General features: G+C 38.6%; 1 protein-coding gene across 3 annotated transcripts in view; it reads right to left on the bottom strand.

The window, feature by feature from the left end:
- nbas (NBAS subunit of NRZ tethering complex) overlaps nucleotides 1–19,174 on the bottom strand; it is a 322,014-nt gene that overhangs the window by 78,391 nt on the left and 224,449 nt on the right. For all 3 annotated transcript variants that reach the window (XM_063037332.1, XM_063037350.1, XM_063037341.1), the window contains 4 exons: nucleotides 18,100–18,350; nucleotides 15,479–15,813; nucleotides 6,184–6,402; nucleotides 4,987–5,189 (listed from right to left, as the gene is read on the bottom strand). In XM_063037332.1, the coding sequence (XP_062893402.1) occupies nucleotides 4,987–5,189; nucleotides 6,184–6,402; nucleotides 15,479–15,813; nucleotides 18,100–18,350 (1,008 nt within the window). The remainder of the gene's footprint in view (nucleotides 1–4,986; nucleotides 5,190–6,183; nucleotides 6,403–15,478; nucleotides 15,814–18,099; nucleotides 18,351–19,174) is intronic.

Below are 19,174 nucleotides of genomic sequence, written 5' to 3'. Positions count from 1 at the left end.
TTAAAAAAAGGCAATTAAGATGTTGAAGATGAAAGTTGATCCAGATAACTCTGGGCATCCGATAGAGAATCAAAAAAACGAAGGGCTCCATCTAACATGCGAATCCTTAGACGTGCAGGGTACAGCAGCGCTGGTCTTAAATCCATCTTATAGAATTCCGACATCACGGATCTGTAACGGACCCGTTGGTCCCAGATTGGTTTACTGAAATCTTCCACGAATCGGAACTTAAGATCCGAAAAATCAATGAAACCTTTAGATCGAGCGAATCGAAACAGTCTCTCCTTGTCTTGAAAGTAATGAAAACGTAAGATAACATGCCTAGGTCTATCTGACCTAGACGAGTATGATGGGATTCTGTGAACACGATCCAGTAGCGGTGGTTGGTCAGGAAATACAGTAGGGAATGCATCTTTTAAAAGTTGGGAGAAATATTTCATAGGGTTGTTAGCTTCCACGGCTTCCCTGACGCCAATCATTCGTAAATTCTGCCGTCGCATTCTAGATTCCAAGTCAGAGTTTTTAAAAGTCAAAAAGTCAAGTTTCTTCTTCATTACATTAATTGTTTCTTCGACTTTCCCCATCTTAAGCTCACTTTGTTGCGCGGATTTTTGAAGATCAGATATAGCCGACTGATGTTCCGCAATACATGTTTGCATCTTATCAATTAAATCGGCAATTTTCTGGAACTTAGTTGAGATTTCCGTATGAATCAGGTCTTTAACAAAGCCCATAATTTCTGTACGAATCATCTCCCTAACAGAGGTTGAAATTTCCCTCTGAATTAACTCCGATATCGCTTTCAAAGTCACCAGTGATTCAGTCGGAGGGAGATCCGTAGCTTTCGGTTTAACCGGAGGTTTACCATCCTTGCCGTCTTTCCCGTTCTTAGACATAGCCGATCTCAGTATCATCCAATTGTCAGAGAATTCAGTTTAATTCAAAGTATTGTAAAAATTGATGCCTTAATAGTTAATTAAAGTATAGCTGACCATAGAGAGAAAAAACTCAGAGGTAATGGAGCGAGTCAAGAACGCGACTTCACTCCATGAGCGCTACCGGAAGTCCCGCGGAGCAGACTCAATGGGCCAGATGGTCTAATTCTGCTCCTATGTCTTATGGTCTTATGTTAATTCTGCTTCTTGTTGCAGATGCTTTTTGATCTACTGAGTATTACCATCACTCTATTGCTACTTCAGAACTAAAGCGTTTGTTTCTTAATTACTATTTCCCCTCAATAAATTAATAACTGACCATCTCCTGCTTGTAGAAGTCTAACTAAAATATTCAATCTCATGCCCATTCTAAATTGTTGCAAACAACAAAACAAAGATTTTAAAAATGTGCTGGGAACACAATTTTGCATTTCAAAGCTGTATTAGGTTGAGAAAGAAAGTCCCAATATGGTGAGTGCCAATTCAACAAGTTAAATTTCCAGATATAGCAAGTGACTTCTAGATGAAGCACAGAAATTATGGCACTATAAATAACGGCATTGGTGATTTAGTCTTAGCGCTCCTCTTTGGAAGCAAAATCATTGTGCTGAAATATAAATGATGTTTATTTATTCTAACATGCTATTTTAAAATATTTCAAATAACAATAAATATTCATGGAATGTTTTATCTATCTGAAGTATCCCTTAAACACTTTTGAACATTAGCTGAAAATTGACTCTATACAAGTAAAATCTCACATAGCAAACAGGAGTGGAATATTGCTGCACTGTAGGAAAAAATTGATCAGCATTTAAACTAGAAATTTTCCAACTGTACAATGGAGAAAGAAGTCAGCAGAACTTTCAACCTATCTTGGTCAACTGCAGCCTATAAATATATGTCCATATTGTGAAGGGAAAGGGTAAAATCAATTAGAATTATTTCCCAGTTCATTGAGAAACCTAGAACGAAACAACATCATTCAAGAATTTGAACTAAGCCTAATAAAAGAGAGTTCAGGAAATAATGTTTTGCTGTTTTGCATTGAAAAAAATTGCAAATGTGTAACAATGCCTCAGAAGGCTATTAATGAGAGTCAATTGGATTGTTTTAGATAAGTGTTAGTTATAAGACATTAAAATAAAGATCAGGTTTATAACAAAATGGATCTTCTGTAAGTTTCAGGATTGTTCTAACAAATGGAAGATACAGTAAATATTATGCCAAAGTAGGTTCGACTGTTCAAGTATTAAGTTGTGCTCTCCTCCTTGCTGAGCAACCCTTCTACAGGAACATCCCTAATTGCTACAAAGCAGCCTGTGCTGGAAGGAAAGCTAGCCAACAGCCTGCTGCGACTTGTAATTAAGTTTCATGTAATAAACACTTGAGTGAAAGAGCAAAGGATGACAGATGTCTGTGTAATCATACCAAACCATTATGTAAGGAAGGAGAAAAATCATCCACTAGGTTGATCATAATGTCCTTTAGAGAGCAGTCAGTGACCCACACTTCGTCCACGTTTAAAAGTTATGGGGAATTGTTATTCACCTTGAACAGAGATGAAAGGTAAAACAAACTAACCAACTCAGGTCAGTATACTTTGGACATAATGTACAATTGCCAGGTGCATACATAATAGGCCATTTCTTGTTGGAAAATGCTACCAGCTCCACATGGATTTAGCAGTAATTCTCTACATACGTAATTGACACCAAATTTAGGATTCCAGTGCTACACAGTTGGTGCTCTTTGCTACAATCCCCCCTGTTCTTATATAGAAAGTCAGTCAGTTAAACCTGTGGCAAATCCAACCTTGGGCAAGAAATTTAGCTCTGTTCATTTGATTTGAGAGATACACTGGGGAGGATTACACTGACAGCTAGCCAGCAATTTTGTAGAGAGGCCAGCTTGCTGCAGAGTGTGCATCAGCACCTTCTGGAAACCTATTCCTGTGCTCAACACATCCTGATAACCTCTCACTCTGCTTGGGATTTATAATCAAGTTCAGAAGTGTTTGGTAATCCCAGAGGCTTGGCCTACACTCGCAGGCTCATCTGCTCCTGGATTATTTTAAATATGTGTTCTAAATTGTTAGAATGTTCTTAACTTCAGTGTTAATTTGTTTAAAAAAACAATATTAGTTTTTTTTGTATCTAGTGGCTTCTGTGACATTCAAAAGCACCAAATTTTTTGACATGTTTGACTTTCAGTACATCTGGGTTGTAGGTTAATGAGCAGTCAGTTTAGTTTGCTCTACATTTCTTTCTCAAACAGGACTTGCACCTCTCTTACTCAACTTGATGTTGCACTAGACTTGGCAAAAGAGGAGAATATGTTTAAGGAGTAAATTCACTACCTCATTATTTGTCTTTTGCACTATTTTTGTAACGTACAAATTTTTTAATGTTTTGCAATGTACTGCAGCAACAAAACAACATTCCACGATTTACGCCAGTGGTAAGAAACCAGATTCTGAGAAGGTGGGTCAATAGAATGCACAAGTGGCTCACTGCTGGCGACAAGTTCTAGCCTTTCCTAAACCAGAAATATAGATAGCTGATCATAGTGATTTAGAGCCTCATGAAGAAAATTATCGAATGCGAGTTTCTAAATGAAAAATGGCTTCAGAATAGAAAAAGCAAAGGAGTAGTTTTGTCCGTATGAGTACAAATAGTTGGATGCAGTCCCTCAGAAGTGAGGAGAATAGGTGCAAATGTAAATGTAATTATTAGCTAGAATTAACATAAAAAAGATTTTAACTGGATATACAGTACAACAAATTTTAATGTTAAATCTATCTTCTTCCACTGACTAGCCATTGAATACTTACTGACAAGACTACATTATATTAATTTTTAAAGTGCTCAGTGGAACCCCATACAACAAAATACAATTAAAAAAAAACATGGTCTACTGTATGCCACTCAAGTACAGGAAATAATGGTATAAATTGAGCATTTTGTTAGTCCAGCTACCAACATGTATCCAAGGTCAGGTAGTCCTAGGCTTATTAGAAGATGAGGAATCGAGCTGCAGCAGCCCATGTGACAGATGTGATTGCTGTTTCGAATTATATATTTTTAGCACCTCAGGCACCTGGCTCTTAATTGAGCAATCTGACACTAGAAATTATATGGCCATTTTACTAACTTCCACAGTAACCAACTGTACGTATGCCATCTTGGAACATTTGGAGGGATTATAAAGCACTGTATTTTTTTCCCATTTGTCTGCTGTTAATGGTTTTGTAATTCTTCTTTGCTTGGAGGTGGACGCACAAAGGAGGACTCCCTATAAAATATTGGATGACTGCAAATGAGTGATGTAAGAGAGGGGGGTCTAGGTGCTCCAGTGTGGAATCACAAAAAGCTATCGGGCAGATCCAATAAGTAGTTAAGACAGCAAATAACATTTTAGCCTTCATTGCAAAGGAGTTGGAGCTTAAAACAGGGAAGTTTTGTTGTAATTGTACATGGTGTTGGTAAGGCCATACTTGGAATACTGCATACAGGTTGGTTACTATAAAGGTATAGTAACAATGGAGGGAATCCAAAGGAGAATCACCAGAATAATTCCTGGAATGATAGGGCTGTCCCATCAAGAGAGACACAATGCTTTGCACCAGCTTTCCTTGCTGAATGATAAAAGAATCATAAAAATTTCTAAGGGGGCTTAACAAGGTTGATGTTGGATTGTTTTCACTAATGAGAAGGTCTTGAAGAAGGGGACAGAACTGCAATTTTAGCTTAAACTTTGGGGTTCTTCTTTAAGCACTAGTCACAGGGCACTGATATGAAAATGTTCAGACAATTCAACAAGTCAAAGAATGATCATTAAATGGCACAACAGAGAAGTAAAGCAAAATTATGATTTAAAACAAATAATGTAACACCTACATCCTACCTTGTTCTAATACAAGTGTGTTGTTATTCAGTACAAATGAAAATTATGAGAATTGTTCAAGATCATTGAGTCAAGGCAAGGAAATGGTCCAAGCCCAGCAATACTAATATTCAAAACCTGGAAGTATATTTGATTGCAAGCCTACCTTAGCAAATTTATAACCTTCTGCACAGCATCTTGTACAACAGCTTTCGGTGATATGCCTTGAGATTCTACGGCAACCAGCAACAACTGCTGCATCATATCAAGAGACTGTCCATCAAGAACCATAGTAACTGCCAGATCATGCAGCTTAATGCTCTCAGACCTTGAAAGGTCATACAAATGATAGTACTTTTGGAATAAGCTCTGAAAATGGAAAAAGAAAATCATAAGTTTCATCAGTTTTAAGTTTTAATTTCAGGTTTATATTCAAAATATTCAGACATCTTCTCAGAAACTAATGGATCTGTTACACATCTAACATTTTTGTTTCTCCAGTTTTCACCATTTCTTTTCTCCTGGTACACTCCTAAGAGAAAATTCTAATAAACAATACACAACAACACAAATTTGCCACTAAAAACAACCTCAATGAACTTTGATAAATTTGTCAGAGTCCTTTCCATAATGTTATGCTGTTTTAGGATCAATCCCAACTTCAGAGAAGTACTCAATGAAATAAATGTGATACAGTTTTTATTCATCTCAAAGGAACTATGAAGCCTACTGGACAATTTGACAGGTAGATGCACACTGCATCAATTACCAACCTTCATCACAAATGAGAGTGGCTAATTGCATACATATGAACAGTCTGCATGCAAAGATATTCTTTTGACCATAAAGCATAATGACGGCTACTGAAAGAAAAGAGCAATGAGGCACCAAATCAATTATTGGATAAGTAACTGCACACCAGTTTACATAATTCTTACTGCAGTGAAGCACATCAAAAGCATGAACTGGGCAACTCATTGAAGGAAAAGAATATTGAACTCAGATTTGTTACCATGAAAATGATGGTGTTGAATATAATCACAGACGCATTAATTATTAAGAGAACAGGACATCAAACTGGTAATGAAATAAATTATAGCTAATGGGAATTTGTTTAACATGGAAATGAAGGGAAAAAAATGGAAAAAAGCACCTCACAAATCTCATGTTATGGCTATTCAGGAAATAAAGCTATTGCTGTTTAAAATAAATATATGAAAGATATCTGCCTATTGGCTCGAATCAGCCTTATTTTAAGCACAAAAAAAAAGATTAGAGATTCTGCCTTGTAGATGCCAGTAATTTATACTTTATGGAAAGTAAACATTGTGCAGTTGGTTGAGAAGGGCAAGATTAGCTTTACCTGGTTGCTGGCCTTCAGGGAGTGTACAAAACTGTGGTTGAGCGTTTCTAGATGAGCTAGCGATTGCTGTAGATGAGTCAAAGCCTCTTCATTGCTGCCCTGGGAATTAAATGCAGGTGGGATGTTGCCTTCCAAAGACTTTTTCTGCCGCTTCTCACTGATCTGTTTGATTGCTATCATCGCTCTTTTAGAAATCTCCAACCTAATTTCAACATTCAGCTAAAAACATAAAACAGATATAGTATTTAAGGTCCACTCAGTATCAAAATGACAGAAGTGCAAGGACACTCTCTCCATAAATTAAAAAAGACGCTGGCAACAAATTGTTGCATCGAGAATTTCTTTCTCAGTGTTAAGGTAAATTTGAACTGTAAATTATTGTGTTACTAGTTTGTGTCAAACCAATTTGGAATTTTCTTTCAATATTTAGATTTCACAATAAAAATGGGGGAAATGCATTTGAAACTGCTTATGTTTATTTCAATGTGTTGGTATATTTCTGCAGAACATAATATACAACTTCAGTTTCTTGCCTGGAATTAATTTAGTGCAAAAACTTAAAAGCTATTAATGTAATTCAATAATAACATTATTAGAGATATATCTCCAATCAGAGAACATAAAATAATTTTATTAAATAGCACAGAATCGAAGCTCAATTGCTTGCTTTATTATGAAAGATGATTTTGATCCAATGACATCAATCAATTGAAGTGTGGCTTTCAATTGTGTGCTGCTGTGCGACAGATTTGCAAGAAGCACAGAACACTCAGGGTGAAGTCAATTCTCCCGCTACACCCCACTGGTACCTCTCTATAAAACTGATTCATGTATGTGTAATTAACACTCAGAGTGGCCCACTCACAGGAAATAAGGTCTGGACATCAGGGATAAGTACCTGCACCTGCGCTCTTTAATGGAATCATCAATTACTTGCAAGTAATTGATGCAAAACTTGTTTTTTCTTGTATCCATCGGCTGGAGCAAAGTGTTACTGGTGCTGAGAAGATTTGCTGGACAGCTTGTAGCACTTATGCTGAAACCAAAGATGAAAGTTTCCTTTTGTAAATTTAGTGCTCTTCTCCAGCATAACAAAAAACAGGAAGAGAACATCTCAAGGCAAGGTCTTTCTTGGAAGGCTGGGAAGGTACATACTTGAAGAAATTATTGGAACAACTTATGCAATTTGAAGGAGAATCCAAAGCAAGTGATCTTTGTAATTTGTCAACAAAGATGCCTGACTAACAACAATAAGGATGTCTGAACATCATGACAATCAACTGGCCTGGTTAGAAGTCACTATTATCCTGAACTAGTTAGCCATGGAGAGTTTAGGTGTGTCGCATATACTACGTCATAGAACACAGCTGCATGAGGTATTAACCAAATACATTCATCAGTGAAAGAAAGAGGTTATCTCCTTCTCTTCAAGGAGCAAGCAGCATACGTTCTGGGCTGTGAATGTGCCCAGATTGCATGGCACTTGAACATTCAGGGAATGAGAAATCTAATGCATCTGAGCCGTGCTATATGAACTGCAAAGGCCAACACCTCTGAATGTTTGGATTGTGTACAAAGACAAAAAGAGATTGCTATATTAGGAGATGAATGCTCATTCCTCCGTTCCAGGCTCATTCCACAATGAATGAGTAATGGGTACAAGCAATTACAGCCACGGCCACAAGGAACTTTAATGGAAAGTGATAAACCATTCTCCTTGGAAGATTCAGCTGTCTAGATTGCTCAAGGAATACTACAGGTTTAGAGAGAGTTTCGTGCTTTGTTCTTATGTTCTGTATGCAGCAAAATCTTGCAAATTAAGTGGAAGCAAGACAAGGCCAGATGACTGCTTCAGATTGCTCTATTACTCCATTAGATCACAGCTGATCATTGCTTTCCATGTATCCCCAGAGTCCTTGAATTGTTCAGGTCAGGCATCGGAGAAAACAGAGCTGAACTCTTGGAAGATGGATTCTTCATTAGAAATGGTAAAATGAACAGACCGATGTAATCGAGAGATGGAATGCCTGTATTAGAGTGTCAGGAAAAAAAATCACTTCAAAAATAACCAGCGGGGATAATTTCACTTGCCCCATCACTGAAATGTTCCCACATCTATAGACTCAAAGACTCTTCATCTCATATTCTTGATATTTATTGCTTATTTATGATCATTATTTCATTTTTTCTCTTGTATTTGTTGTCTTTTGCACATTTGTTGTTTGCCCTGTTGGGTGCAGTCTTTCATTGATTATATTCTTGGATTACGAAGGAGGCCACAAGAAAATGAATCTCAGGGTAGTATATGGTGCCATCTCTGTACTTTGATAATAAGTTTACTTTGAACTTTGAGGAAAAGAAAATAAAGGTACAGTCAGATAGTGGTATGAAAAAGGTGGAGGGGGTTTGAGGTTGTCAGAAACTGTTAAGTTCAATAGCTAAACAAGAAGAACTCAGCAGGCCAGGTAGCACCTATGGAAAAGAGTAAACAGTTGATGTTTCGGGTGAAGACCCTTCATCAGAACTGGAGAAAAAAGATGAGAAGTCAGAGTAAGAAGGTGGGAAGAGACAAGGCAGTAGGTGATAGGTGAAACCAGGACAGGAGGCGGTGTGAAGTAAAGAGCTGGGAAAGAGATAATGGACTGGAGAAGGGGAAACTGATAGGAGAGGACAGAAGGCAATGGAAGAAAGGGAACAGGGAGGAGCACCAGTGGGACGTGATGGGCAGGTAAGGAGATAGAGAGAGAAAGAGAAATAGAGAGATAGAGAAATAAATACTGTAGAGAGATAAAGAAATAAAGAGAGAAAGAGAGGGAAAAAATGGGGATGGTGAAGGGCGGGGTGGGACATTACCAGAAGTTCGAGAAATCGACGTGAGAATCAGTAGGCTTACAAATTTTATTAGTAGACAGGCTGTTTCCATAGATAGAGACAAAGGGATTGAGAAAGGGGAGGGAAGTGTTAGAAATGGACCAGGTAAATTTGAGGGCAAGGTGGTAGTTGGAGGCAATGTTAACGACCTCTGCACAGCTACAGGAAGCAGCACCAATACAGTCGTCGATGTAGTGTAGGAAAAGGTGGGAAGTGATACCAGTGTAGGCTTGGAACACAGATTGTTCCACCTAGTTGATAAAAAGGCAGGTAAAGCTGGAACCCATGCAAGTGCCCATGTCTACACCTTTTGTTTGAAGGAAGTGGGAGGAGCAGAAAGAGAAATTATTGAGAGTGAGGACCAGTTCCGCCAGACGGAGGAGAGTGGTGATGGAGTGAAACTGGCTGGGTCTGGTGGCCAGAAAGAAATGGAGAGATTTGAGGCCTTGCTGGTGGGAATGGGAGGCATATAAAGACTGGACATCCATAGTGAAAATAAGATGATCGAGGCCAGGGAACTTGAAATCATTGAAAAGATCAAGAGTGTGTGAAGTGTCAACAGCTGTAAATGGAGATGGTGTTTTTGACATATTATTTTATACAAACAATAAATAGTTGAGGCTTCAGCTCCAATCACTTTGAGTCCCACAAGTTTTCGAACACCAGATGAAAATTATGCATTTTGACTCCCTGATTTTTCTTATCAACCCTCACAAAGCCAATCCCAGTTGCTGTTAGGAAATGCAAATACACTGTAGTCTTGATAATCACTGGAAGACACCTAGACCTACAGCATCTGGAATGACGAAGGTAGATCATGCTTGGGTTTCACAACATGCAAGGTGGATTCTAGACCACATATCACCAACAGCTGGAACTCTACTTCTGTCTTGTACAGTCATTCATTTTGTTTCTTCCCTTCTCAACGGCAGAGTTTCCTTAATGCAAGCATTTCAGTAGGTCAGGAAGGTCGCTCCTCATCAACCTGAATTGGAAATTGGGATAAGCACCAATATTGACCTTCCTGTGACACACGACGCATATATAAATGCTAATATAACAAAGCCAGTATCGTCAGGGTAAGACAATTTATATACTGTCAGTCCTGTTCATTGATCTTCTGCACAATCATGGAAGGCGGAATCAAGAATCAAGTTAGCATAACAAACATGTTTTTATGCATACAGCCAAGGCTAAAACCATGCTGCCTATTCTCCATAAGTCTGCCCTATTATTTCTAGGTTTCCCTGGTAGATAGTTGTTCACATGGAACAATTGAGCATTTTGGTTGCTGTTCAAGATAACCACATGCAGATTTGGACCAAATGCCTAAAATCTCACCACAAGGGGCAGCAATCTGTGCTGGCTGGCTGACAGTGAACTGTAAGGACACTGTTGGAATGCTGGAAGTACAAATCCCGTCATGTGTGAGATGAAAGCTGTTTTGGATTATACAGAGTCACTATCCCTCTCCCTGGAAAGGGCCTGAGCCAGCCAAGCAGTCTGCTGCAGGGCAAATTGCTGGAGGACATGACACTTCCAAAGTCCTGCCAAGAGCAGAATCTAGTGTCATGATGGCAGCAAGCTGAATCCACACAGAAAACAAAGCTTCACACAATTGTTCTCATATCGGAGGGATCAAATGCACTGCCAGCTGATCTGTGCTCCAAAGTGGCAGTTCCACTCCCCAGTGGTGAGCACCATCTAACTCCCAAAAGGTCAGATTGACAGGGTGCCATAGCATTCACTGAGCCCTCACCAACAGTGGAATCCAAAGACACAATGGCAGTAATCCAAGATTGGACTACAGATGTTAACATTTTCACTGTCTCACTCATACCTTGAGTGGCTTCTGCCTTTGTTGCACTGGAAATTGTAAACTCCGCCAGCAAACACTGCACCATAGCCTTCATAGCCAGCAAACCTTCACAAGAGGAAAATGAGCTCCCACCTCCACAATGACTAGATTTCTATATGCCCCCAGATAATCCATGCATGCTTTCCATCTGTAGGTGTATAAACACTGATATATATAACCTGCCCATAGGCATCCACTTAACTCTACTGATGAATGTCATTGTCTTTGGAACGGAAGGCACATGCTTCGCTGGCTTGAATGAAATCCACATGGGTGGTGTCTCATTCCATTAAAGTCCTGCCCTACAACACAGGTAAAGTTCAAAGATCTGTGTCAAGTAGTTTTTGTTTTGCTGGGTTTTTTTCTTGCTTTCATCAACCAATCACTTTCCAACACAATGAGAAAAATACTTTCATGCAGGAGATTTAAATTTCCACAAACAAAAACAATTAGCTTCTTAAGTATCTTGCTGTGTATCATGTACTTCTCCAAAGTAGAATGTTTTCAGCTCAGGTCTACTTCCTGCCCCTGTCAGTAAGAAGTACGTACTGTATGTTATCCCCGTGACTGCATGGGTTTTCCAGTTTGTTCCAAAGACATAAAAGTAATGGTTAGTAAGTTGTAGGCGTGCTATGTTAGCTTTGGAGACATGGCAACACTTGTGCACATTCTCAGACAGTGTTGGTCATTGAAACAAAGCAACACATTCACTTCATATTTCAATGTTTTGATTTTATGTAACAAATAAAGCTAATCTTTAATGAACTGCCCATTTCAAACACTGAGTTGTTCTGGTAACAGGCTGCTTTACTGTTTCAGCCAACGTAGTAAATAGAGGAAAATTCATACAAGACATTTGCCTAGATTTCTGTCAGTTTAAGAGGGGGTTAAATTGGATGGGTTGATTCATATATCCACTAAAGAAATCCAATATAATGAAATATGTTTTAAAGTTTCCTAGTAGCTGCATATTTTAGTAAGAAACAAGTTTTATTTACAGACAGAATGGGAGAGAGGCAGTTGATCATAAAGCGATTACAGCACGGTGGAGGATTCAGAAAACAAATCAGCAGTTGTTGAGACACATCAAGGCAGGTTGGAGTCATGTGGTCTTTGACTGAGTAAAACTCCAGGCATGAACTAGAGGTGGTGGTGACTGAGTGAATGACAGCCACAGCTTGAGAAACCCATTATTTGTTTGCAAGACAGTGATGAACGGAAAGACCTGCTTTCTAAACCAATCTACAGTACTTTCAGACAGCTGATGAAAAGCAGAGTAACAATCTTGTCCATATATCTTTAAATTTCCATTACCATTACAGCTCTCAGCAACACTCATCTCTCCCACATTTCTGAGACAAAGTACACAATAGTTCATCCATCACCCAATACCTATGCTGAAGAAGTAACAAATGTAGTTTTATTGGCCTAATGTACGTGTTTGCTCTCTATTTAGTCAGAGAATACAGAAGTAGGGCCTCCAACCCATACTGAACATTAAAAATAAGCTGTATTACTCCCATTTTATGCTCTCTACATTTCCACCAATGGCTCACAGACATTAACACTCATTTACCCACCTGTGACAATTTATTGTGGCCAATCAACAGACTACACCATCTATTTGGGATATGGGAGTAAACTAGAGAATGCAGAGGAAACCTATGTGGCCTGAGGGAGGACATGCAAACTTTACACATACTGCACTGGAGGTCAGGGCTAAGCCTGGATTGCTGAAGCTGAGGGGCAGCTTTCAGGCACTGTGCCACCACTGAATATGCTGTTTGCCTATAGGATTATTAATTGTGTAGTAACATCCTTTTTCGGATTTTTAAATCAATAAATACTGGCAGTATACATAAAAATAAATGATTGGCACATTCCAAGAAAAATCAAAATTGTCAATTTCCAGTGAATATTGAATAGATTAATGTTATCAACCTATCAGGAACCACAATTAAAAACTTTGCTGAAACAACATTGTATAATCTTATTAAAAGATATTTGATTGACTTGAAACATCAGATTATAATCACATTATGTTATTAGATTTAACACTGCAAAGTTGTAATCTCTATATTAAAATTCAAAAAGTGGTTTATTAAACATTTTGCTGCTTACAAAATATGTAATGTTTCTATAACGAATTTTCTTCTCATTCTTTATTAAAGGAAATTTGTCTGCCTGCATTGCTTATCAATTTGAGAAAGTATTAATTTTGAGACAGTGCTCTAATGCTGGCATCTATGCTGGACACGTGACTTCCTGTGCTCAATAATAAAGCCAGAACGGCATGGAATTTTCCAGAAAGAGTCAGTGCCAAATTCTGTCAAACATGTGATGTTGTTGACAGGGCCTTGTAATATTCAGATGTGCTGAATATAGTCACTACTTGCAGGTGAGAACCTTCCAAGTAGTGGTCACGTGTTCCAACCCTATATTAAATCCCATAGCTTTATTATTTTTTAAGGGGAAACACTCAGAATGCCAGTGATTAAATCATAGGTTCAAGGGTATGTGCGCATATTTGGCACAACATTTTTTGGAGGGACAAGAAAATAAAAAATGAGGGTCACGATCAGCCCTCTTGGAAGGTAGCACAGATCAGGAGTTGTGGTGGAAGAGGGTAAAAGTAAAAGGGAATTGAAGCCTGTGAAGAAAAGATTATGGACCAGTATTTTCAGTATGGGGTGGAGGGAGGTAAGATGGTAGAAATTGTAAGGATGGGGGGTGACTCCCAGGGAAATGGCATGTAATTAATTTTCTCCAGAACTCTCAAGCATTGCTTGGGGAATTATATTTTCTTGTATGTCCTAGATATGGAATTCAGATTTCCACGTGGGTAGGAAGCGTTCAATATAATTTTTAGAATGATCCTAAACAGTCTAAAATAGTCAGGTGTTTTGAGAAAGAAAAAAAAAATTCAAATGCATAGCAGTGAAAGAAAAAGCAGATGTAATTTAGTTCCTTAGCACATATCAAGACATGATCTGCTTTCTGTTCGAAGCAAACCCATCACCAAACTCGAGACCCTGGGAATCAACATCTCCACTGCAACGGGATCCTTGACTTCCCAACCAACAGATGACAATCAGTAAGGATAAGTAGCAACACCTTTGCCATAATTATTCTAAATACAAGTGCACCATACAGTTATGTTGTCAGCCCTCTACTCTACTCCATATAAACTCCTGGCCAGACTCTGCCCTAGTTCCATCTGCAAATTTGCAGGTAATAACCATCGTAGTGGGTCATATCTCAAATGACAAGTCTGAGAATGGGAAAATGTACTTAGAAACATTTGTACTAAGAAAGAGATAGACAGTTTAGTAACATGGTGACATGACATCAACCTTTCCCTCAATAACAACCCAAACAAGCTGACATTGCCTTCAGGAAAAGGAATGGAGCACTTGCCTCTGTCTACATCATTGTGTTGAAGTTGAAAGGGTTTCAAGGAGTGAACATCACCAACAGCCCCTGCTGGTCCAACCACTTATATGACACCGGAAGGAAAGCTCACCAATGCCTCTACTTCCTCAGGAGGGTAAAGAAATCTGGCATTTCCCCATTGACCCATACCATCTTTTATTGATACACCATAGAAAACATCCTATTTGGATTGATAACAGCTTTACATGGCAACTGCTCTGCAATGACAACAAAAAACAGCAGAGTTGTGGATACAGCTCAGTACATCATGTAGCTCTCTCTCGATGTACTCTGCCTATGTCTGTCTGTCTGATTCACTGTTTACTGTGTTTCTGTTAGACTTCGTATTGTTATTATTTTACCTTGTTCTACCTTAATTCACTGTGTAATCATTTGATCCGTATGAACTGTAGGCAAGACAAGCTTTTCACCATATTTTGGTACATGTGACAATAATAAATGCTTGTAAAATATTTGATATTTCAGCTTCTATCTTATGCCAAAATGATTATTTGCTCATATGAATCTTAAATAACTAAAATTTAACGTTCTAAAGATTAGAGACAGAATCATAGTCATAGAAAAGTACAGCACAGAAGTAAGACCTATGACCCATCTACTCCATGCCAAGCCACTTAAACTGCCTACTCCCATCAACCTGCACTGGGACCATAGCCTGCCATATCCCTACCATCCATGTACCTATCCAAGCATCTCTTAAAACGCTGAAATCAAGCTTCCTGGCAGCTGGCTCTTCTGTTGGCCGTTTGTCCACACTCTCATGACCCTCTGAGTGAAGAGGTTTTCCCTCATGTTCCCCTTAAGACTTTTCACCTTTCACCCTTAACCCACAACCTCTAGTTGTAGTCAAATTGTGCTAAATCAGCTCAGTGGATGTTACAGTAACATTCAAAGTTGATAGGTAGAAGTCTTGACATGGTTACAGGTTAGTCTGTGGGAAAACATGCCTTGATTTGTCATTATACAGTGCCGAAATTAGAAATGAACACTTTCTATTAGTTCTGCCACTGTTTGAATTGCATATCATGCTACAACTGCCACGTATAAGTTTAGTTTTAAGAAAACTTGATTCCGTTTCCCCTCTTGTATCCAAAAAAAAACATTTTTAAGTACCTTGTTTACAGCATTAGCAGAGAAGGTGATGTCATCCACAAATTCAATAATATTCGCAGGAGAAAGCCTGTCAAAATATTTTGCACATGTATCATATGCATGCAACCATTCGGTTGCTGTCTGTGGTGGTGTTTTAATAAGCTGGAAATCTCCAATCCAAAAAAGTTTACAAAGCCATGTTGCATAGATGAGATTTGGAGAGAGCATTATAGCATCTTTCCCAGGAATTTTGGAAGCCAGTTTGGAAATTGATAAAACATTCTGGCTAGTGAGAACTGGTTCCAATGATTCCAAAGGATCAGTGTTTCCATCTGTCAGCTTCTTATAATTAAGGTCTAATAAAGAACAAATGAAATGAAGTCAGCATACAAAAGGAACAAATAAATACTTTTTACAAATAGAATTTTATCATATGACCTTATTAATAAGAATGAGACATATTTAAAAATAATACTTTCAGTCATCTACAAACATTCAAGTTATCCTAAATAAACTCTGAATGCATAATAATCCACTTGGTATCTTCAGTTTCTGAACAAAGTAACAAAAATAATGAATTACACAGATTTCAGCCTTGAATGTTCCAGAAGTGGGCCCCTGCTCTTTCCTAATGACTGAAACCTCTCAAGTTTGGTTTCTCTTTTAACTCTTACTTCTGCCTTTCCAGTGGCAGTATGGCTTTTAATGGAAAATGAAGATGAGAATTATGTGATGAGTGGTATTCCACTAAATGTGATCTAAAAATATAAACATTGTACCTTTTATTCAAAACTGTGATAGTGGTTGCTTTAAATACCCTTTTTAATCTTGATTATTTAATAATTATTAAATGCATATCCTTGGATCCTTTTCTTACTTGACTATTTAAACAGACCTCCTTTACATGAAAATTAGCCTTTTTTGTATGAAGTATTGCACCTCACTTTTACCTATTAAATATCTGTCGTTTAGCACAGACTTGGACAAGTGTTGGTTGCAGATGTTATGGAGAAGTATTAAACTGGGAGAGTGCAAATTATGATGCTGCTTAAGCAGGATCTTAGGAGGATAAACACGGGGAAGTGTACAATGGAAATGTGAGGGTTGTTTAGGGAGCACTTGCACGGAGTTCTGGATAGGTTTATCCCACTGAGGCAGGCAAAGGATGGTAAGATGAAGGAAACATGGCTAACAAGAGAAGTAGAACATTTAGTCAAGAGGAAGAAAGAAGCATATTTAAGTTTTATGAAGCAAAGATCAGACAGAGTTCTTGAGAGTTACTAGGTAGCCAGGAAGCAGCTGAAGATGGGACTCAGGAGAACTAGGAGACATGAGACGGTTCAGTTGCTTGGCATTCAAAATGAGGTAGTAAATTGGATTAGACATTGTCTTCGCGGAAGGAGCCAGAGAGTGGTAGTAGATGGTTGCCTCTCCGACTGGAAGCCTGTGACTAGTATGCTGCTGGGTCCATTGTTGCTTGTCATCGATATCTGGATAATAATGTGAGAAAATGGATCAGCAGATTTGCGGATGACATCAAGAATGGCCTGAAAAATGGCAGATGGAATTTAATACAGACAAGTGTGAGGTGTTACACTTTGGAAGGACCAGTCAGGTCTTAAGCAGTGAGCGGTAGAACACTGAGGAGTACAAGGAATATAGATCCATAATTCCTTGAAAGTCCCATCACAGGTAGATAGTCACTTAGAAAGGTTTTTGATATGTTAGCTCTCATAAATCAATGTATTGAGTACAGGAATTGGGATGTTATGTTGAAATTGTATAAGACGTTTGTGAGGCCAAATTTGGAAAATCGTGTGCAGTTTTGGTCACCTACTTACAAGAATGATGTAAGTAAGCTTGAAAGAGTACAAAGAAAATTTACAAGGAGGTTGCCAGGAGTTGAGGACCCGAGTTATAGGAAAAGGTTCAATAGGTTAGGACTTTATTCCCTAGAAGTTGAAGATTGAGGTAAAATTTAATAGAGGTATACAAAATTATCAGGAGTATAGATAGTGTAAATGCAAGCAGGCTTTTTCCACAGACTCGAACTAGAGGTCATAGATTAAGTGTGAAAGGTGAATAGTTTAAGTGGAACATGAGGGGGAACTTCTTTATTCAGAGAATGGCAAGACTGTAGAATGAGCTGCCAGCGCAAGTAGCGGATGCAGGGTCGCTTTCAACATTCAAGAGAAATTTGGATATGTACATGGATGGGAGGGGATGGGAGGGGTATGGAGGGATATGCAGGGGTGCAGGTAAATGGGACTAGGCAGATTAATGTATTGGCACGCACTAGGTGAGCTGCAGGGCATGTTTCCATGCCTTAGCTTTCTATGATTCAATCGGCTTGGTGAGTTGGATAAAGGGAAACGCCAAGGCATTCTGCATATATGTAAAGAACAGAAAGATGACTAGAGTGAATGTAGGACCGATCGAGGTAAAAGAAGAACCATGCACCTGAAGTTGGAGAAGTTAGGCGATGTCCTAAATGAATACTTAGGAAGTTTTATTGATGACTTATTTCTCTCGAGCCTCTTAATTATACATACTAATAATACATAATAAAACATCTAACAAAAGCCCTGTGACTACATAATATAGATAAATAAATGAACCATTGAAAAGCCAAGTACCCCTACCTGGAGCAATGACCTTGAGTTTTTTCAGCAACTTTATATGAGTGTCTGGTTTGATGGGTTGTTTCATCAATTCAGCACAGCCACAGCTTTCCAGTAGAGTGAAATAATAAAGCAATCGGATGTGATCCATACCATCAATCGCTGGGTAGACATATTTTGTCATGTGCTCATGAAATGCTTCTGGCTTGCTTTTCAATACATCGAAAAGGTTAAGAGTCAAGACTCGACTTTCAATTTCTGTAGTTGAAAGCCTGAAATTAAGAACAAAAGGTTCCATGTAGGCTTCAGTGATTAGATTTTGCAATTAAAATTTTTAAATAAACAAGATGGAGACATCAGTATGGAGACAACACTAAGCAAACTATGCCACAAGTGCAGTTCAGCAAATTGATGCCTATGACTCCAACATGGAGTGAATTTTTGAGAGCAAATGTTATAACTGCTGCACTGCTGATAGTTTCAATGTACGTTTTTTTGTTAAGTCCTTTCAGTTCTAACCTGCATATTTGTTATGACCATCTACTGCATAGAGAAGATGAGCTTCAGTGCATTTCCACAAGCTAAACTAGTTATCTATAAAGTTCCTCCCCACACCTTCTTTAGCGCATCGGCCAGCTGTTTCTTAAGCATCTGTCTGTTTGATGAGGCGGAATTTTTAGGTTGACGCTCAGCCCAGCACAGGCAGAACTTGTGCAAGGAGCCGGCTGGATTCGATTCTGGGACCTCTTACTCCGAAGTCCGGGTGTGGATGCCACAACACCATCAGCACAGACTAGGTATCCATTAATGCTAGTTAAATCACCCATTGTAAAGTTAGAATAATTTATTGGAAATTAATCCTTTTAACAATCACTCCCTGTTATCTCCTACTCTTGACACATGAGCCATATCATGAAATTATAGCAGTCATTTCTCCCTAATTACATTGTGGGTAAAATGTTTCCCAAAGAGATCCCACCCACCCTACTAATGGCCTATGTGCCTTGTCCCCATCAGGGAAGAGGCTATGCAGCAACCATACCAGGACAACCAGACTCAAAAGGAGTTACTTCCCCCAAGCCATCAGAATGATCAA

Source organism: Mobula hypostoma, chromosome 2 (assembly GCF_963921235.1).
Source record: "Mobula hypostoma chromosome 2, sMobHyp1.1, whole genome shotgun sequence".
Lineage (NCBI taxonomy): Eukaryota > Metazoa > Chordata > Chondrichthyes > Myliobatiformes > Myliobatidae > Mobula > Mobula hypostoma.
Note: the sequence above shows the minus strand (reverse complement) of the source record. Positions and strands in the feature narration are given on the sequence as shown.